Source organism: Atheta coriaria, unplaced genomic scaffold, assembly GCF_025399875.1.
Source record: "Atheta coriaria isolate IRGN ID8LTWV9N9 unplaced genomic scaffold, Caltech_Dcor_3.1 hic_scaffold_8_pilon, whole genome shotgun sequence".
NCBI lineage: Eukaryota > Metazoa > Arthropoda > Insecta > Coleoptera > Staphylinidae > Dalotia > Dalotia coriaria.
The window spans coordinates 4,100,639-4,123,952 of NW_027045450.1; the positions used below are offsets into that span (position 1 = coordinate 4,100,639).

Sequence of the window (23,314 nt, forward strand, 5' to 3'; positions counted from 1 at the left end):
CATTTTTTTCTTAAGGATAAAAATTTTTATCTCTCAGATTTCCGTTTTAACTAGCCTATCTTATAGAGAAAAGTCCGTAGATTAAGACGCTGCGATCAGATCCTATTTATCTCTTTTAGTTTACGAGATATTCGCGATTGAAGAAAATGGGCAAAAATTGCAAAATGTCACTTTTTAGCACTTTTAGTCACGTTTTTTGACCTTTTACTATTGGAAATATTATTGTTTTAAATCTTTATCTGATAGAGAATTTTCCAATCTTTCATATTCAGCAATTTGTAGGTTGCTATCTCATTTAGTTTCAAAGATATTAATTATCGAAAATCCTCGAAAAAAATCATCAAGCACCCCCCCTTGGCATTTTTTCTTAAGGATTAAGGATAACTAGCCTATTTTATCTCTCAGATTTCCGTTTTAACTAGCCTATCTTATAGAGAAAAGTCCGTAGATTAAGACGCTGCGACGCGATCCTAATTATCTCTTTTAGTTTACAAGATATTCGCAATGGAAGAAAACTCTCAAAAAATTAAAAAGGTCCAATTAATTGCATTTTTAAACACGATTTTAGAACCTTTTCACTCCGAATTATAAAAGATCTCATAGAGAATTTTCCAAACTTTCATAATCTTTGATCGGCAAGTTGCTGGCGCATTTAGTTGAAAAGATCTTCACTACAGAAGTTCCTAAAAAAACATGATGCAGCATGAAATATGTTTCATATTTATATACCAGAATTAATTAAGGAACGTTAAAATATAAAATTCCTCGCGATATTGGAAGCAATTATTCGAACTGCTTGCTTTTTAGCGTACCTTCGTACTTTTCCAGCGCAGAATTTCGCCCTGAACATTAAATTAAAAGTTTTTATGCAATAATGATAACACAAAGTTAAACAATATTACAATATTAATAAAACCACCCATATTTTTATTCTTATTCTTTCAGTTAACTGATTTTTTAAAGTAAATTTAATCAAATTTACATTATGTTAAAATACACGTTTAATTTTATCGAAGAATAATATCAAATGAACATACTCATAAGCCTTTAAAACCTACAATACACCAAGATTGCATAGAGACTTGCGGTTGACCTACGTCTGGAGAGACTGGCTGCTTTAATTAAATAAGATTTATCTACTCTCGCACTGTCGCGCAATAAAATACGAGCATTACGAGTACCTGTGGTTACTTCAATGAGTACAAATTACTCAAATTGCCACTTTTGTGGTGCTGCTTAAGCATGTGCATGTGAATACTACATTTGTGCATTGCAAATTGTAAAGATAATAAATTATTTATATCAAACACTATAAACAAAGTTAATTGAATAAAATATAGTCATATATGTATGTATTTTTATTATATAAATATTTTAGACTTGCACGAAATAAAATATTTGAAAATAACAAAAATAAATGTTGTCCTGCGGCATAGCAATTATTTGCAAATGCACAACAATGATTTTTCATATATATTTATATAATAACACATAGATCTAACTGTTACGTAAATATCTGTAAATATCTCTACTTGGATAAATTGACATGAACGCACTGAACTGATGGAAGCGGCCATAACTCAAATATCGGATATTGAAACGGAACAATGTCGGTATAGTGGAAACGCCACAAAAAATGGAAATATAAAAAAATGTAGGTCAAATAAAAGATTATATCGAAATTGCAGTTAGGTAAAAAACACACAATATAACAATTTTTCACATGAGCACTTAGGTTTTACGAACAAAAAATTGATTGCCATATATAAAAACACACAACGTTGGTTTAATGCTTTTCTAATCAGATTTAAAATTTAAAAATCAAATTTTCAACTTCAACATTTCATCACAATTTCGCCAATTCTTTTAAAAATGCAATATTTGAAGTGAAATATGGATTATTATTATATTGCACATATATAGGTGTATACTGGCAGAAAATATGCGGGTTGCAAAGAAATATATTGCTTGTAAATTATTTATCAATGTGTCTAAGAGTTAAAACTTTGTTAGCAGAGAGTTTCAGGTCATAAGACCCGCCTAGGACGCAGAGTGCTTTACGGTTTTCGTTATATTCAGATATTCGCATTTTCCGCTTTTCCTAAAGTTGCGACATGAGCAAAAGAAATAGTAGCCCAAGGCATACACAATAGCATAGAATATTGAGCTAAAAGCATGAGCTCGCTTAGCGTAAAGTGCAACAATAAGATGGTATTATCATTTTCAAAAACTCAGAGTATTACTCATCCTCAAGACACCGCAAAAACAATAGGAGTGGCATCATCAGGTAGCCGAATACTACTCGTACAATACGAAACTAGTGCCAATGTAAGTAAATAATGTAAATAATTTAAATCTTTGAGTTAAAACAATTATTTTAGTTCCAATCAGTTGCTGATTACTAAAAATAGCATTTAACTTCTTATGACAATAAAATATTGAAGAGAAATTAATAAATAAGTGTTTAAGAAGAAGTTTAATACGAAACTTTTGTTTAAATAGTAAATTATTCTTGAAGAAGTTTTAAAAAAAGCAAATAATAGCATTAAGCATTAAAAAAAACACAATGCATTGTCAACGGCAAAAAGTTTAAGATTCCAGTTGTCCCAGAAGCATTTAACTGTAAACTTTTACGTATAAAAGTTTGACGCTTGTTTCAAATTAAAATTCTTATTTCAATTTCACAAAGTTTGCTAAAATAACTAAGATTATTTCCGAAGAATGATATAAAATAAAATTGTATTTCGTTTCCTGTGTCTGAACACTATTTCTTTCTCATAAATTAATTAAAACAAAATAAAAAGAAATAATTTTATTTATTTATGTATAAATAAATAAATCGTTTTCCCTAAATATTTCTGATTTTTTATGCATGTGTAAGCAAGATCTTAATGAGTAGTAAAACAAAATAACGCCGAAAATAACCAGCAGAACCAGCAGCTTCTTAATGCTCTTTTTATGTAAATTGTCAACAAACCTAAGCTATGACTTTAAATAGCGCTTGTTCGCAACGCATGTAAATTTGGTATTTACTTGAACTTTGAACGTTAGGGAGTGTTAAGTAAAAGTATTAGCATAAAATAAGGATTTCTTCCAAACTAAACTTTTCGGTTGGATATATGTATCTACATTTCGCATTTTATCACCCAATAAACGTCTACAATACAAATAGATACATTGTGAAGACAGACGTTAAATATAAATATTATATTTAACACGAAATAAATTTGCATTCAACAATTTCGTTAGATTTATAACTCAACTTTTATGCGGGAATTTTCTTCGCATTTCGCAACGCGTTCTTTGTTCCAACGCTTTCTTTGCTGAAATTGAAATCGTAAACTTAAACAGTAAACCACCCAAAAACGATTTGGTTTTGTCGACTCCTTTAGTGTAAAAAGTAAAGTTATATACCTAGTTTGCTGCTAATTCTGTATTTTACATCAAGAGTATATAATTTAAGGAATTTAATTAAAAGTCTCGAGTTTATTTATCACTTAAAAAAAGCAACACCAACATGAACCATCGGAACAAGGCGAATACAAAGGACCTCGAAATATTAGCGCCATAGATAAAGTGCTGCAAACACACTTCCTGTTGTTTGGCATTCTAAATGTTTCGGTCGAACATTCCATTAGTTTTTTGTTGCAAGTTATGCTAATCAAAATTTTAATTCACTAACAAACTGTTAATCTAATCGAATACGAAGATCAAATGATAGAAAATTAAACGGTGAAAAATATTTCATGATTGAATGACTTTATAATAAGTTATCTTACTATTACTCGCAGTATTAAGTAGTTTAAGTGCCAAATAAAAATTGATGGGAGGTTAAAATAGTATTTTTATGACTACTAAGCCAATAAATAGTCATTTTTAAACCGTCATAAAAGCTACCTTTGCTATTGTATTGATTTGCAAAAGCACTCGCCAGGTTTCGAGGTCCATTTGGAAGGATATCTAGACTATAACGGTCTCAAACAAGCAGCAGGTTTTTGCAGTTAGGACCGGAAATTGAAACAGAAGAAGAAGCGTTTTCGATAGTCCCATGGGCAGTAAAAGTTTTCGGAAGCAATCTGCAAGTTAGCACGTGTTTGGTTTCAACATGTAGCCGCCATGCTGTTTTAGCGGTGAGTGAGAACTGTGGTCCGTGTATTTGGATTTGAAATGTTTTGTTTTGGCCACTACTAATAAAACTTTAATAACTAGACTAAATTAATTAGAAAATTACAAACAGAATTCATATTTTCTAGTACTACTCTTGGTGTTTTTAAATAAAAAACCTTTTTGTGTTAAACTGGAACTTTCTCTGACTGTTTCAATCGAGTTTTATATTTCTGTACATAAATAAAAAAGGGAACAAAAGATAAAGCAAAATAAAATAGTACAACAATGTGCTCAGATTTATGATAAAATAAAAATAAGGTGGCAAATGTCGTTTTATACTTAACTATAGCGCCTCCTTGTTGTAAACTTTTTCTTCACCTCGCCAAGCGTAAAAATGCGTTATTTCGCTTATCTCGAAAGTAAATAACTTACCTGCAACACAACAAAAAAAAAAGCATTAAAGAAACATGAAAGAAAAGAACAAAAAATTACTTTGTGCTTACACTTTTAATGCTGCACCAAAAACATATTCAGAACCCGCAGGAGGAGTGAATTTTATGCGCAGAAGCATAAACATGATACTGACATTGTCCTTACTCGTATTTCTCATAGACAATTAAATTTACTAGTTTTAGAATAACGGCATTAATTTTATCAAATTTAACCTTTTTCATGGTTATGAATTATTAATTTTATGTTGAGACCAAAATGTTCAGAATAATAAGAAATAAAAATAATAATATTTATATTTGGATTGAAGATTGAATTTCGATGCAAATAATTTATGTAAACAATTTAAAGAAATTGCACGATTTTTTTTATCGTAGGACAAATATTACTGACTCAACATTTAATAGCATATTGGCATATTGAGCATATTGCTTGCAGTTCAGCAAGTTAAATAGACGTTAAATAGACCAGAAAACGCACGCTTCCTTGAACTGAAAGTTGATGCCGAAATCATGCACGACCAACATATAACAAGATTTTTTGGAACGACCCAAGACGTTTCACATATCAATTATTTCCACACAACAGAAATTCCTATTATTACGCACTGCAAATGTACAATATATATCAGATATGATATGAGTATTCCATAAACATAGAAGACATATAGGTGCTTGGTAACTCAAGAATTTCTAGTTTCTAGTTTGGACAACCCTGCAACACAAAATTCGTAAAATATTCCTGGCGTAATAGTATGTCCTGACATGTTTTCCCGCCCATTTGTTCGATTTACAGTAAACATTTGTGCGTGTTTTAGACGTTTCGCTGATGATCAGAGCGTGTTTATAGAAAATTTTCTATCAACATTGTATTACAATGTTTTTTTATTAAACAAAATTTCATAGGTGTGAAACTATGAATTAAATTTTGCAAATTTAAATAAAAAAGAAAAACAATTTACTTGACAATAATAATAATCTTATAGTAATTGAAATTTTGAAAAATATCGAAGCTGTTTGATCAAATAATCTGTTAATTTATGTTTTTTATTAAATTTTCTTAAATTTGCATCACAAATTATGGAAATCTTTATGCATTTTCAGATTATTTATTAGTATTGAACAAAATCACAATTATTATACATCCGACAATGTGTATATCAATAACACAAGGTGCTAGAAGACGGAAAACATAATCACAAATTTGATATTCCTTTTGGCGTACTTGTTACCTACACAAACGATTGTTTCGTGTGGTGTTTGATACACTTGTTAAATAGCAAACCATTGTTGCATTTTAGCAACATCGAAAACAGAATATTTTCAAGTGATAAATTATACAAGGATGAATGTGTTTGATAAACTTCCAAAACATCAAAACAATTATTTATAATACAGTACTCGTATACTCTTGTTTTTCAAGTAAAGTTAAAAGTTGCAAACTTGATTTGAACTCTTACATGCGGTTCATAGCATTCGTTCAAAACTGAGAGTGGTTTACTACTTTCATAACATTCAGGATTCTGCAATCCTGCTTTACGAAAACTTCTACCTTAGAGACTAGACATTGCCCGGAGCCAGTACAATGGCGGCAAATACTACGTGGGAAGCATGAACTTGCTTACAGAAAGTGCCACAATAACACCGCATTATCATATCGCACAATGGTAGATTTATTTCATCTACTTGAAATTCAAAACCTGAACTAGATATCAAATTAAGCATAATGCACCAACTGAAATTCGTATTATTTATAAAATCATAAACACCGACATGAAATGAAATATTCTCGTGAATACCTTTGGGAATATTTAAACTTTGTCACCTTAAAACCTAAATAATTACTTTATTCTACTTTCATCTTTAAAGCGTCAGTTTTATCATGGTTTTGAGATACAAAAAGTTGTATTTTATTCACGGGCGTGACTAAAGTACATTATTCGCGAATTTTAGTCACGAGGTGGAGCTTGAGCCTGCGCATTTGATTGAATATACTATTAATCAAAGTTTTAAACCTAATTGAACATTTTAAAGTACCTAAATTTAAAAATATAATAAATAATGAATAATATTCCAATATTTAATGTTTGCATATTAATAATAACAGGTTTCAGCTCATTTAAAACATGATATGTGCAAATATAAATTAAATTTCCAAATTAATTATTAATTAATTGATTATTTTTCCTAACAATATGTTTATAATCATTTTTAATTATATAATTAATTATTATTTGTATTATTTTTGATTAAAAACAGTATAATCATATAACGAATCGAAAAACAAGTTGATAACGTGAAAAGAAGCATCATGTCATCTTAACCTGGAGTTCGGTCTATATGTCATACTTCCCAGCATCCCTTGTCAAGTGCACGCGGAAAGTTTCAGCACGCTTTATGTTCTTTATGACTTGTGACTTTGGGCGTAGATTTTGTGTTCAACTAAGCGTTCGCATCAATTCAGCTTAAAAATGTGTTACTTAGAATACGATTCCCGGAAAATAACCGCTGAAATTGTCAACAATGTTATTGTCGTTCATTTTTATCCACGGGGCGTGTCATTAATTCTCTCTAATTTATTGTTGCAAACTTTATCTGGAATATTTACGGTATTATCCTGGTGTCATATTTGTGTTGATATTAATGGAAGTACTTTCTTTCATTTACCAACCAAAAGCCTTCAGTAACTTCAAAAAAGTTATAATAGAACAAACGTGAGCAAAGTTTCACACATTTCCACTAGAAATACATTGCAAGCACGTACCACTGACCAAATTAAACCAAACCAAACTTTAATTTCTCATTCCCAATTCGTATTATTATTATAATGAATAAAAATTAAAACAATTGATTTTTAACCGTACCTGATATCAATATTTGTGCATACAGTCCCAAAATCCTACTAAGTATTGATGTATGCATTGCAATCCACGTTGTTTTGTTGATTACACATATCTCTTAAACACCAGCCATTGTAAACACACACACGACGCGAATACATCCATATTTAAATATTATTAGAAACAATAAAGTGCGAATTGAATTTGAAGTGTTAAATATAATAACGCTTCCTTTAGTCTCTCGTTATTTATGTTGACACAACAATCTAATGTTTATTTAACGGACGTTGTGATTGTACAACCGGGTGGCTTTGATTGCGGCACAATCCGACGCTAGCTGGAAAGTGCTCGAAAGCAAACTGAACGAGAACAGCACGGTGTGACTCGAGCGGATATTCCGCAAGGCATGAAAACAGAATATACTGCGCCATCTAGTGAATCATTCAGGAACCAGATGTTTAAATCTCTTATTTTGTTCTAAAAAATAAAAATTTGAAATGTTTCTCTTCGCGTTTATTAATTAAATGCACTTGTGTAATAACATGAATATTTCCACTATGGTGGGTTTAATTCCCCGAAGGGTTCCACATCAGCAGCAACTGTTTTCACACCCTTCGCTTCGACACTTTTGCAAGCCGGCAGATATCATCCGCACTCGACTATTAATATTCCCAGCTTGTTATTACTCGGCGCATAAACCGGTAACCTAGTAGATAGCAATTAGTGCCCTTGCTACATGCAGTCTTCATCTGGGTGCGCAATGCTCTTCATTACTACACACATGAATGAGGCACAGAAACACAAATACGTACGATACCTGCGTGTGCTGAGTGTTGGCAGGAATGAGATTTACACCCGTTGGTGTCAGCGTGAATATGAGCAATAAGAGAGAAATCTTAAGTACGCTTCCGCATTTTAATTAGTGACGCCAGTTGTAACCCCGGCTGGTAGTTTGAGGTTGGCGAAAAGGGTAACAGGGGTTCATTTTAATTTCATATCTAATTTTCGTATACTAATATATGCTTGGATGGGGAATTATATCTTAGGCATGAAAACTTTATAATTAGATATGGTTAATGTAGATTCTATTATTATTTTTGCATGTGTTTGTCATTCAAATTTTGATTTGTTAAATTTTAAAGGTTTTTTTTCTTAAAAATTTATAAAACTAAAATAAAAATTTAATTTCTTTTAAATTTATTGGAGAATATTAACACTTCTGCCTTTTTCTATAATAAAACATGCCTATATAAATAAAAAATATAAACAGTTTTAAAATAATGCATTAAACTTACTTCAAAACTGTTGTTCAAAGTTTTGTTAAAGTTTACTTTCAGGAAGTAATCTAAATATTGTTATGAAAGTAATTCTTCGTGAGGATTGTTTCTATTTGTAATTATAAAATGCTTTTTTCCGTTTATTTACTTAAATTTACATACACCTACGTATTTTTTGATAAAAACTGCATTTAAGTTAATAATAAATACACTCATTGTGCAAAATATTTTGATTGCACGAAAATCATTACTAAAATATAAAAATAGGCAAGATAATAAAATTATCTGTCAGTTACCTATAGAAAAATAATTTGTCAGCACAAAAATTCAATTTATTCCATGTTATTTTATATATTTCACATTTCTATTTTAACTGAGAACTATTTTTATCTATTTTTACTTTTTTTTACTAATTTTATCATGTGAAATATTAAAATAATAGAATGCTATATGAAAAAGACTAAAATAGTTTATAGTTTCTGCACAAAAGTGAAACAAGCTATATTTTTGATGAAAATCGTAAAAAAGATGACGCTTCGTAACATTAAAAATGATAAAATAAGGTAATTTCGTATTATTCCAGAATACATGAATAGAGGAAGTCAGTAAGCCCCAATATATTATGTGCTGACGGTTGGCTTTTCTTTGTTCGCCTTTATCGCCAAATCCTGATATCCATAGATACATACATATTTTTATACCGAAGATTACACGGGCAGGTTAATACTAGTTTTTCAGGTCATTTAGGTTTCAACGTTAGCGTTTTTTCGAAGTTTTAGAGAAAAATATTTCGGTGGACTAAAATGAAGAAATATAGAAGAATAGAATAAATTGACAAACTTACGATAAAAACGACAATAACGTCATTATTGCTATTTTGGCAGAGACATTCTTATGATAATATTTGGTTGACATTGACGGCTTAAAATAAAATCACAACCACAAGTATTAATGTGAAACTGTAAATTCGTCCTGTGCACCTTGAAGCCTCGAAAGAAACACTTTCAATGGTTTAAACTGTGCAAAAATGTCGAATTCAGAAAGCAGGGAATTTAGCTGGGGAATGAAGTGACAATGAATTGAAAGAACCTTTTGTGTAAGCAAAGAGAGAGAGTTTAAGGTAGAATGACTATTTGAAGCGAAATACGCAGGAGCGTTCCAGAAGATTATCGACTGTTTTCTTTACTTCTCTTCCATTTGCATTCAAGCCCAACAGTTTTCTTTTTCGTCTCTGAATCCTTATGTCAGCACTTTTCGACAGTACTCAAATCATATTCATGCACTAAAAATCTTATTACCATTTTCTATATGTACTTAATTTCTTGTGCAAAAATTTCAGTCTATAGATATCACAAAGTGATATTTCTACTATGTTCAATAGTTGAAAAATTAGTATAGCTGGAATACTCCACGATGCAATATATTTATTCCAATTTACAAAATTTAATTAAAAGTAATTTATTATTACACGGATATCACTAGAATGTATACCAAATATATTAATAAACATGTGGATAATTATTTTATTAGTTCACTGGTTCGTTTTAATTTCAATTAGTTTAATTTAATATTAATATAAATTCAATATTTCGCCAGAGAATTATTTCAATGATTTCAATAATTATTTAAATGTATTCATCGCAGAAATAAAAATGAAGCATATTTGTAAACAATAATTCCGGCATTGAATAACCATATATGTTTGCATATATTCAGTGCAGATCATAAACTGGCGAACATTATTACGTATTACTCGTAGGTAGGACATGTGGGAATTTACCATGCGACCTGTAAGTGTACTCTTGAAAATCATCCAGCTTTATTTATGCACGTATATGTTTGCACATGACTGATTCCGACAAGAGCAGATGACTCTTGAATGGTTCGGAATATTTATTACAATGACAGACATGTAGAGTAATATGAGATGAGGAGTTTGAAAGCAGTTATTTCCGTTTTCACACTGGTTTTGTGTTGGTATTCATGATTCAACATTTATAGATGCAACATAATTAATCAGCATCCTGTATTGGATGCATAGAGGAGTATTTAAGAAATTGTATGCTATTGGAATATAGTGTAAAGAATAAATTTAATTGAAATAAATTTTGTATCAAAAGTTTTGAACAAAATTGAGCCAGGATTCTGTTTAAAATTTATCTGAAATATTTGGAGTGAACTGAATATAAATATTTGTTAATTTTAATGTTTTTATCCTTGAAAAAACCGTGTGTAAGAGTCAAATTTGACAATTTGTCAAATAAATTCTTTGTTAAAAAGTGTAGTTGATTTTTCAAGCAGTTTATAAACCAAATAACGCCTTAGATTTGATGTGGTGTTATTAAATATCTTTCTGCATTAATTAAGTATAAGAATTATTAAATACTGATTCATGAAGTATAAACAAACTTTAATATTACTTCCCTGTGATTCGTACCTAAGTAAAAGTGTACAGAAAACAAGTTTTCTATTTTAATTACTTATTTGTAATTATCCTTATATTGTTGGAACATACGTTGGTAGATATAAGTCTAAGCTAATTTTAATTCAACGATAAGACAACTGTTTCTGTCGTTTAACTTTCAAATAAACTTTTCAATGTATTCTTGGCATACTAACACAGTCTTTATGTTTATATTACAATACCCTTCCAACAATACATTTCATTATCGTTTGTTACGGCTTGAAGACCTACGATGCCTATATAAATATATATTTTATACGAAATAGTGATTGATGAGTTTCATTTAAATTCTTTGATATATAAAATATATATTTATTTATTATGGTAAATATATTCGTAATTTACATTTGTATTTAAATACATTTTTAGTTTCTAGCGGGTTGCCCTCAAGCAATTTTAGTATTCTCAAGGACTAAAGTGCTTTGTTTGTTTCTCCAACGCTATTGCGTCAATGTTATGTGCTGAAGAGCAAAATTAATCTATTCCTGAAACCCTGGAGCAGGTAATTAGTACTTCGACTGTTAACTGTTGAATACTCTTCGTTTGTGCATATTTAATGCTATTGCACCAAAACTTAAATTGCACCAACGGACATTTATTTAGATTTTAGATTTTTTTCAATTATCTATAATTGCCAATAATTTAAAGAAATTTAAAGTTAAAAATTAAAGTTAAGTTAATTCTGGCGTATTAACTTTATGCGTTGAATGAAAGCGGCTTTTACTAAATGGACCGTCACCAAAATAAATGCAAGCATTACAAAAGATGATCATGGAATTATCCTCATTTGTGATTCTTTTGCGGATCTTCTTTTGTTCGGTTTTTGTGTGTAATCTTCTAACCATTGTATATAACAAGCAGTCATCAAATGACACAAGGTTTGAACGATAGTAACAAGCCAGAAAAAAAAATGACAAAATAGTAAAAAGCCAATGTAAATGGCCAAAGTTTAATCAAATTTAAAAAAAGAAATAAAAATTATTTATACCTTTAAATGTATAAAGAAAGATCAAATTACCGAAAAAATTGTTTTTTGCAGGTTTAAACATAGTAAACCTGTAAATAGTTTTGGAAAAGTTGGTCGCGTAACTAAGAAGGTTGCTTTACTTGTCGTCACGTTCCTGGAAAGACCCAAGATAGCAAGGCGGATTGATCCGCGAGGGTGTCCTGGATACGTAGGCGACAAAAGACGCACTAGATGAACCAAGTCACAAAGGACATTGTGCGAAAGTCTCCGAGGAAAAATGGTGGCGGCCGTAGATACAATGAAGGGCTAACGTGGAGTTTAGGGAGGTTGTTTATATCCACCAAAGAAAAACACAAAGTGCAAAATGCTGTGAACCATATTTATATCAAATAAACTTAAATATACCATAAGATATTTGCTTTTATATCAATAATAAAATTGAGTATAAAATAATATTGATTTAAATATACTTCTTGTGAAAGAAATTTGGTTAGTAAATAATTATATAAATACTTATATTTCATAAATATATGAAACATTTACTGCATGGCATAAGAAAGAATAACAAAGAGAATGGTATGTTAGTTTGACCCTCATTCCTTGTTGCTGGGTATTTATATTATGTAATTCGCATGTGTGAGCACAGCTAGCATTAGAACCGGGTTAACTTCTGCGGAGCTAAATTTCTATGACAAAGGACCCGAAATAAGGATGGCATAAATAAGGTTTTGTGGATCTGGGCTGTTTCATCAACATTCCAGTGAAATGTGTCACGCTCCAGTAACATCAAAACAACTAACAACCAGACCAGACCACAATTACGATTTTTAGATGCTGTCAAGAGATTTGAGGGACATTAAAGAATTAAAAAGCAATACACTAGATTATAGGTTTTCAACTATTATAAATTTTATAAATTTTAGTCACGTTTATTATTATAACAGTTCATTTGATTTTTTAGCATTTAAATGATTGAAAAAGTGTAAAAAATGTAAAAATGAACTGTTTATGTGCAAATGCGCAGGCGCAAGCTCCACCGCATGACTAAAGCTCGTGATTAAAGTACTTTAGTCACAGCCCTGATCCACTATGATTAAAATACCACTTTTTGTGTCTCAAACGTGGAAAAACTCTCATTTTAAGTAGAAAAAATCCATTATTACATGAACTACAAGTATTTAAAAAATATAATCTCTAAATAACTTTTTTAATTAGTACGCAATTACTGTACCCGGTGAATATTAACAAAATTAACGCTTGCAAATACTCCAAAATGTAAAATAACTGTTTGATTGAAGTTGATCGTAATTAGAGAAACGTATGTTGTTGAAATACGTCAATTTTGTTTACACATAACGCCAGCAGCACTTTGCAGAATGAGCGTTATTTAGTAAAACGCGAATACAAGTTAATTTCTCCTGGGATGGTAATCAATTATGTTGTTCTAATTGTTACAATAAATAATTGTTGTTGCAAAACATGAAGCAAACATCCATTTATGCAGTGATTTATGAAAGAAGAATATAAATGAAGCAGCAAGACATTTTGATAAAAAAGGGAAAAGAAATGTATTCATTCTCGCCTCAGTAAAAAAATACTAAACATTTTTTCCGATTATTTTTAATGAATGCGTTAATCGTCAGCAAATTCAACCGTAGTCTAAATAAATTTAATAAATTTTGTATTCAGTGACAAGTTATTCTCATTTAACAAGAAATGAAGAAAGTTTGTGTTATCTAAAAAAAACTTTTGACCGATCTGTCACGTCACACAGCAGCTCACTCCAAGTTCACACCGAAAATGACCTAGAATTTTTCTTGTCATCGGATTTCCAGCCGCAATGTGTTGGGGTTTTGTATACTTGAAACTTTTCTCATTAATTCAGTTTCAGAAGTATCGTCTACACGATTCTTTTATGATAACGTAGGAACTGTTAAATATAAATTTTGGCGTTTACAACTCACAACTCCTAGATGGCTTTAAAAGTTTGCATCCAGATTTTACTTAGTTCTACACTTACTGCTTGTGCTGACTAACCTTGATTTAGGCAGGACTATTGTTAATAAACACATTGTTACTAAATTTTTAAAACTATCTCAATTAATTTACAAAAATTGGTACTTTCTGCGCGCACGGTAAATGTCGTGACTAAAGTACTTTAGTCACGGGCTTTAGTCATGGTATGGAGCGTTCGCCTGTACATTTAATAAGTTAAAAATTTATTTAACATTTATTTTACTCTCAAATCTTTCATTTTCATCGACAAAATCAATTTTGATTTAATACGTTGACAATAGAGAAGAATTTTTCTTGAAGAAACATTTCGTCTATACAAAGTGCATCAATATCTTTGTATTACCTTCCTAACAATGGTTTATATCCAGCTACACTTTTTGGCATTGTAGTAAAAATTGAATGAGCAATTTTCTTTCCACTCACAACTAAACTTTTAAAAATACTCGCTTTTAAATGCAGCATATACTCAAACATTCAATTTTTAAAATATAAAAAAGTCAATGTTTTCGTTTGCAAGTTTACAAACGTATTTGATCCCTAGATAGTGTATCCACCAACCATTTAGAAGTAGGTCAGTCTTGATCCATTGTAAATTGAAGTCGTAAAAGTATAGCTGCAAAGTTCGATAAATTCGATTTTCTTCTGTCGCACGATAAGCAAACTGATATGGACAAATCAAAAATGTCTTGCAATTTAAAACAAGTAGATATATGTAAATATAAAATATAAACAAAAACAAAATAAGCACAAGTAAAGTTTATATTTCATTTTGTAATAAATGGTTGACTTTATTTATTGATCTATTTTTGCACGCAATATGTCAGCAGAGAAAACAGCAGAAGTGGCAAACACTAACGAGAAATAATCGCTTTTGGATGCTCAAGATCTATTAAGGAAATCGCTTACTAATCCATTAGAAGCGCTTCATTTAGAATTCAGCCCTATTGGAAAGGGCGAACGTCAAAAGTCGATAAATACAAGCCCGGAACAAAAGAAAACAATTCATATATCTCCACAATTTCATTTCATAAGCTTTTTGATCATTTTTTAATTAAAAGATAATTTATGATTTATTATTTTATCTTATAAATTTTTTATTATTAAAAAATCTCATTTATATCCAATGTCAACGCATATCGATTGCTTTGATTAATGAAGCTTTAAAATTAACAAATTTACCACACATAACAAAACGCAAAATTTAATTTAGCCTAATTTCCTTCTTTCTGTAATCAAAAGATTTGTTTGTGCGAATGTTGGCATGACCCCTTGATTTGGTGATAACACCCTCTAAATTTGTTAATTAATTAAGGCTAATTACTTAGCGTAATTACATTTAAATCAAATAAACTGTAAAATGTAACTTTATCAGTATTGTCACTGTTTTTAAGGCGTGAGATGGCAAAGCAACGTTTTTCAGCTTCGAATATTTATTAAACACGTTTTTTGCTAGACGAAAAAATATTTGATGGATACAGAATGAAAGCGGCTTATTATGTTGGATTAGGGATTAAATTTTCAAACAAGAATTTCCCGTTATTATGCATTATTCAAAGCTTTTTGTTGTTGGCGCCTGCTTGTGCGTGAATTTGATTAAAACATTGATCAAAGTTAGATATTCATTAAAATTAAAAGTCTTCATTCAAAACTTTTATTTGCGCGGCGTTTTAATTTATTTTCTTATTGATTCTAGACTTAGGGAGCAATATATATTATATTTATTACAAGTAAATAATAAAACTAAAAGTCTTATGTAGAAAAAATGTGTTTTTCTCAATTTTTTTCATCTTTAAAAAATATTTCACTTTTTTAATCTCCCTTAATGGTTATAATAAACTGCGTTTTGAAACAAAGTTCAAAATTTTTTGAAAAATATTTCCGTTTACTGAACTTGCACAGATATAACTTTAAAAGTGAAACTCAAATATCTTTCAAGTTAAAGATTTCAATCACTTGAGCAAAAACATAAATTGAATGGTGACAATCGTAATTGATTGAATTATTGCTGTCGCCTCGCTGACTTCTTCCTTAAAATGTAGCTCCTAACATTCTATTTTTTGCTTTGAAGTTTTAAATTGGTAAAAATTGACAATTTAACCTTTTTGTGATATAAATAGTTGTATTTATTATAACAATAAAAGAAAGACATGTAATATCTAGAAGGAAACATCACAAGGCAAATAAATATTGTGATGGCAACTATGAAAAGAATAATTCAATTGTTATAAGTTTCCGTGACATTTCTTTCAGTACCTACTCGTACTGTTGTCAAGCACACGCATAATAGCTGGCTTTTAGAATCTGGATCGCAGAATAATTCTTGCTCTATGCTGAAAGTTGGGCGTTGATTTGCTTTCTCCAAAGTTTTCCCATTAATTCAGTTTTAAAAGTTTTCTTTTCTGTCCTACTCTTGTTTTGTATGATGTAAGTGAAGATGACAATGTTAGCAAACAATAGAAACTACTAATGACAAATGTTTAGTCATATAACTTAGTAATATAATCATATTTCACTATTGTTTCACCTGCGTTTTGCAATATGAACAAATTAATTGTATGATTTAATTAACAAGACTCATCTTAGTAAAATCAATATTTATACCTGCTTATTTTATTCCTGAATTCTTATTTTAACTCTTAAAAAAGTTTTTTTCTTCCTTTTTTGACAAATATTTTGTTCAACCTGACTTTTAAGCATTGAAAATGTTATTGAGTGATGTTAATAAACTCATCATGTTGCGGAAACATTTTATAAAATCATTGTGTAACACTAGCATTGGAGTTTGGTCTATATGTCACACTTCGTAGCATCCCCTGTCAGGTGCACGCCGAAAGTTTCATCACGCTTTATGGTTTTTCCGCCTTGTGACGTTGGTCGTAGATTTTCTCTTCAACTATCCGTTTACATCAATTCAGTTGTAAAAATTGGCTGCCTCGACACAAGTGCTTTTGATTTGATTGAGATAACACTCAATCATGACAACAATTTTACGTTGTTATTTTTTTTTATGTAGTTCTTACCTGATAGCAAAAGTTGCACTAATATTTCCAAATTCTTAAGGAGTATTGATGTATTCATTGTAATCCACTGTGTCTGGGTTATACCACATATCGTAAAATACACAACCAATAACGATAACACTGCGAGTTGATACTGAGATTATAATATTAGATAGTTTTGAATATTTTAATTTCAAAATGTTTACATTTCATTTATTAATTGTTTTTGGTTTGTAAGGAAGAACAAATGTTTGTTTATTAGCGTTATAGCGAAACCGGGTTATGATTACTGTGCAAACCGGCGTCTTAGCAGCAAAATGGCCAAAAGCAAACTGCAAGAAGGCGGTTTCGCGTGACTCGGCGGCGCAACACTGATTTTGCTTTCGATCTTCATCTAGAATGCATGGCGCCATCTCGTAGATACTTTTACAACTTATTAATGTAGATAAGACGAAATCAAAGCAATAAGATATTTATTTACCTATTCTAAATCAATCACCACAATACGAGAGTATTGAATTAATAAAGCAACAAAATATTAATCGAGTTTAACGTACCTTCGTATTGATATTAATTTATGATCCCACATAGTCAAATTTGCACAGTGTTATAGTATTAGTAATTTAATAGACAAATTCTCGTATCATTCATAATTGAATTGATAGCATCTAAATAGGGAATACGCAGGTAAATAATATAATAAAGGAGCAGAACCAATACTATATAATTTTAAAATATTTTCAGATCGATATTTTCATAGTGCAAATCATGCGTAAGAGTTATTTATTAGCAAATATCCGTATTTTATTTCTTTTATTTGCCTAAATGCATATTTTCACAATTTATATTTTATAGTTTTTATTTATGTGAGCTGTACGAGCTTACAAACACAAATTTATTGTGAATATTTAATACTCAACTTCAATTAAATGTAAAATTGTGTATTTGCTAAAATATACATTAAATTTTGCCCAAAATTTCATAAATATATTTTATATTAGGGTATAATTCAAAACAGGTAAAATCAATTAGTAAAAATCAATAAATAACTTCAATTTAGTTAAAAATAACAAAAATTTTACTAGTAATTTACTGAACAATTTATTAATTGTAACCTTCATGTTTTCTTATGTAATATTGCGGAAATCTAATAAAATTGTAGTCGATGTTAGTATCTACCGCACCAATCTAATCATGATAAGACGAATTTGCAATTGCGAAGTTCCCGCATATCTATATTTACCATATAAAATTGAAATCAAAACTTCCGAACAAAGTTAGATATTGTGTTTTCATTGCAACTTGCAACAACTGAGAGTAAACTGATAAAGTGTCGGAGAGGCAAAGCACCGAACGTCTTCTGCGTATAAAGCACAAATTTGTCTTCGGCTGTTTAATTAAAAGTTTCTCTACATCTCGGCGTATAATAAAGAAACAAGGCTTCAAAATTGAAAAGCTCATCCTTAACCCGGCAAGTATACAATTCCAGGGCTTTGTTAATTGTATTTAAAAGTTTTTGAAATTCAAAATAAATAATCTGTAAATACGAGTATAGCATATTAATAACTCCTATTTTGATTCATTTAATTTAAATTTAAACACAAAAAGTTTTTATTATGCTGAAGCATTTTCATTAACACTACTATATACCAAGAGCCAAAATTACGAAGTAAACTCATAAGCAAGAACATAGTAATTAGTGCGTCCTCTGTTGATTGTGTAATGTTGTCCGCTTGTATATTGAAACACAAACGTCTCTGTTTCTACTGCAGTGGCTAGGAATTCTCTTATTACAGTGCACATTTTGCAATGCCAACTTGAAATGACTTCCCAAAATGTTTAGGTATTACATATTGTAATTATTAACACTTGTTACACCAGTCCAGGATATTATACCAACTCAATTAATAAAATAATAAATTTACGAGAAGAAATAAAAAGCTGACAGAGGCTTAAAAATAAATGTACCACATATAATCCTCAATAAATTCTTTACTGCAAACTTTGACCTTGTATTGTGTGAAATAATAATAATAAATCAAGCTATACAAAAGTTGGGCAAACTCATGAAAACAATTCGAAGCTTTTACTTCTTCTCGGGAATGGCGAGTCAGCTTTACTGATGTACTACGAGCAAATGCAATATTAAAACGGTAGACGATTCCAAATTGCGTTTTATTTACTTTGGCGGATGAAAGAACTGGAGAAATGCAAAGTTTGCACTTTCAGACATTCATTAACTATAGAATTATCACAATAGAGTTAATAAATGCATTATTAACTAAATAAATAAACAAATTATTTTAAAAACAGAAATTTACGATTAATTTTTCTAATTTTTTAAATTTTTGGCAAAGTAACTTTAGCAATAACCGAACCTCCGTGTCCTTAACTCAACTAACTGGTTTAAAGTAAGAAGGTTCACAATATTGTGCTTTCAACCTTCGAAACTTCCAAGGTAGAACACGAATTGATCCCTAGGATCGCGGTAACCTGGAAGAGAAATGAGGCGTTGAAGCTGGATGAGTCCAAACACAAAAGCACATTATTGTGTGAAAGTCTTAGCGAAAAATGTAAGGGAAAGCTACTGAACCTTGAAACAATTTAGGACTAAGGTGAACCTTATCCGGTTGAATTCATAATGGACCTAAGAAAATATAAAGTTTTAAGTAAAGTAAACAGTGTGTATTAATATAGATGAATTAAAATTCAGCTTGATCTTGTATCTTATCACACAAGTGAATAAAACATTATGCAAACATATAATGGAACTTAAATAAGTACAGAATATCAAAGAGAATATGATTCAAAACTGTTTTGTATCCTTTACATACATTCCCAAGAGTAACGCTCATCTGCCTAACATGGAGGCCCAGTTAATTTCAGTCATGCTATTCTCTTTACAAAGGACGTAGAATTAGGATTGTAGCGACATAGTTCTGCGTTGTTTCATCAACATTCCACAAGAATATATCATGGTTCAGTGGCATCAGCCAAATATAATCACATTCCTTTTGGGGATTACTAGTAAAATATACATTTTCAAAAATAAATATAAAATATATTGCTAAAATTGCTTTGACTTGTTTGACTGACGGCGCTTGACATTTTCAATGACTTTGTGCTGCACCGTAGGCAAATGCGCAGGCGCAAGTTCCACCCCGTGACTAAAGCTCGTGTATAAAGTACTTTAGTCACGGTTTTGGTCGTCCTTGTTTAAAGTATCACATTTTGTGTCTCAATACCGTGGAAAAACTGACGATTTAAAGGTGTAAGTAGAAAAAATGTTTTAAATTATTTAATTGTCAGCTAATTATCTTCTTATAACAATAATTTAAAAACAATAGTGATATTTCAAATTTTGATATGTTATTCTTAAGACATTCTCAATAGTGAATGTATTTTTGCGCAACCTATAAATGACATTTGTAGCATGATAAATTGGCAGTATTTGAATGATTTATGACATTCCACGGCACCAGTTGGAAAATGTGCAATTTACTGTAGCAACGTACTCTTGCGGTCGTTCAGCACTTGGGACTCAAAAAAGTATGAAGTAGATACCTATAGGTGCAGTGAATCCTAGTGTATGTGCGTTCTTTATGGTAGAACGTGGATTCACAATGTGGCATTCCCAGGTGCAATAAAAGTGCACGTAGCCGTTTTCTTACTAAATTCATCCAAATGGCTGCCTGCATTTTAAGTTCTACAGTATTCAAACACGATAGCTTCAAAGATAACACGTCATAAGATAAGATTTGAAAGAAAAATACATGAAAAATGAAAAGTAAGTCAAAAGTTAAAAAAAAAAACAAAAAATCAATTTGTATCCAATAATTAACTTGTTTTTCTTAAGACAAATAATTATTTTAAAATTTAACATCGAATTGAATTCAATATTGAAATTTGACGTAATGATTTCATTCGATTACAGATGCTGCGCCTCATGTTTCCCTCCAACGACTCCCATTTTTCATTTTCAAGGAAAGGTCATCAATTATTCTTCGAGAGACGCGCACTGCTCTTCTTACTTTTTAATTATTCGATTCAGTGCTGATTGAAAAATGAATAAAACAAATATTTGAATAAAAGTCCACGACGTTTGTTTTATTTCCATCCGAGATACGAGAGATTTACATCGGCATTAATTAAAGTGCTTCTTTTCATTTAACTACTTCCAAAAGGCGATCGCGAATCCCGAAAAAGTTATAATAGAGAGGACGTGATAGAAATTCCAGGCATTTTGGTTGAGTCGACTGCCACATTGGGAGCACGTACTTCGACTACGTGGCTCCGGCCGATCCAGCAAATTAAACAAACCAAACTTTGGTGAGTTGCCACGTTCAACGTTGGATGAATACAGTTCGAAACAACATTTGGAGATACTTAAAAAGTGGATTAAAATAAAATTTCCAGCTTTTATTTAATCTCAGATATTGTTACTGTGAGAAACATAATTTGTGCTGATTGCAATAATAAATACTAATCTAGTAAACTAGTATATTAAGTTTTCCCGCGATTTGAGTGACTTTATATGGTCTTGTGCTGCACCGTAGGCAAATGCGCAGGCGCAAGCTCCACCCTGTGACTAAAACCCGTGACTAAAGTACTAAAGTAGCACTTTTTGTGCCCAAAAACATGAAAAAACTGACATTTTAAAGGTGTAAGAAGAAAAATAATATAAAAATGGCATATCTGATGTAACAATGCAATACTTTAAGATATAAATCTGCTATTAAACTGCTAAAAACCCGTTAATTAATAAAATAGGTATAAATATATTTTATGGCGACGTAGAATAACGTTTGCGTGTAAACTATAAGCTTTTATCAGATTAAAGTGTAATATTCACTAACAAAAAGTAATAATATTCAATCATAGTGTTAAAGTAACACCTAGTTTTCAGAAAAGTTTGATATAGATTTTGAAGTTAGATTATAAACCGATTTTATAAAGTTTATTATATCGATTACTACATTGCATGGCTTTTCAAATGTAATTTTTGTCTTTCGAGTATTTACAAAAGTTCTACGTGTACATACACCATTATTTGATCAAACTTTCAAATAATATACGTACATATACATACTCTTCCCTGATGAATATAATCAGAGTTTGAAATGTCTTTATTGAACAATTCAAATCCGTAGAGTCGGTCATTTACGGCTCTTTGGTATTTGATGGCAGTGAGTAATTTTAATTGTTGTGTGCGGCTTTTGGGTAACGAAGCCAATTTCCTGTTGCCACACAATGGCGTGCAATTCCGGGAACAGAGGGAATAATTTGGTACAATGCCGCCACAATTGAGTTCTCCTATTCAGACCGTATGACAATATTCCAAGAATGTTCGCTATCCTTGCAAATATTAAATATTGATAATAGAATAGACAATTGTGCAGGAAAACTAAAACAAATACAGAAAAACTTAAAAATGAATAATTTCATTATCGACAACATATTGTAAAGCTTTTAGCAATCTTAACAAATCGATAGATCCGGATTCTCTTATATTTAATAACGCTGAGTAAAATTCTGTTTTAATTGTATTGTTTTTACTGACTTTCAAACAAAATTTCTTCGATGTTCTAATGAATCTGATTGAATAAGCATCACAAAAGATAACGAGTACTAGTAAAAGAAACCCAAAGCAAAAACAATGTGTTTTACATTGCTAATAAGTAACACGCTTGCAAAGTTCACACCACCACAGTCAGCTTCATTGTTATAATCGGATAATTGGATTGCGACTGTTACCCAAGCGAAATTGTTTGATTGGAATTGCACAACAGGAAAGTTTCAAGACATTAATTAGTTTGAAGTACTATGTTTTTAAGTGTTTGTTTATTATAAATTTGTTTGATTATAAATGAATCTCAGTACCTTCTAAATTAAAGAATATTTTCATACGATAAGATAACACATTTATCTTGAAACTAATGCAAAACTAATGTTCTGAAATTACCTAACCTTACTGTTGACAATTTTGATTATTATTCTTTTATAGTAGTAGTCATTTAGAATACAACTGAAACTCCTTTAAAATTCGCGTGTATTTATTTCAGCAAAAATACAACATGAATAATAAATTGTACATAATCCCATTCGGGAGATTACGCAGCTCAAGTACAGTATGTGTTTGCTTACTTTTAATGCTTGCACGTGATTAATGTATGTAAATACCTACCAGCAGCACAT

The 23,314-nt window shown here is 30.5% G+C and overlaps 2 protein-coding genes across 5 annotated transcripts in view; one reads left to right on the plus strand and one right to left on the minus strand.

The window, feature by feature from the left end:
* The window catches only part of LOC135797489 (uncharacterized), a 143,046-nt gene that overhangs the window by 64,563 nt on the left and 55,169 nt on the right, over positions 1–23,314 (plus strand). The gene's annotated exons all lie outside the window — the stretch shown is intronic.
* Positions 1–23,314, minus strand: part of LOC135796999 (protein sidekick-like) — an 83,820-nt gene that overhangs the window by 51,415 nt on the left and 9,091 nt on the right. Inside the window, exon 1 of one of the 3 annotated variants that reach the window (XM_065309150.1) lies at positions 17,141–17,282. The exons of 1 other annotated variant lie outside the window; for it this stretch is intronic. In XM_065309150.1, coding sequence (XP_065165222.1) covers positions 17,141–17,198 — 58 coding nt within the window. In that variant the 5' untranslated portion in view covers positions 17,199–17,282. Of the gene's footprint in view, positions 1–7,420; positions 7,741–17,140; positions 17,283–23,314 lie in introns of those variants that run through there. One more of the 3 variants, XM_065309149.1, reaches the window with a different exon arrangement.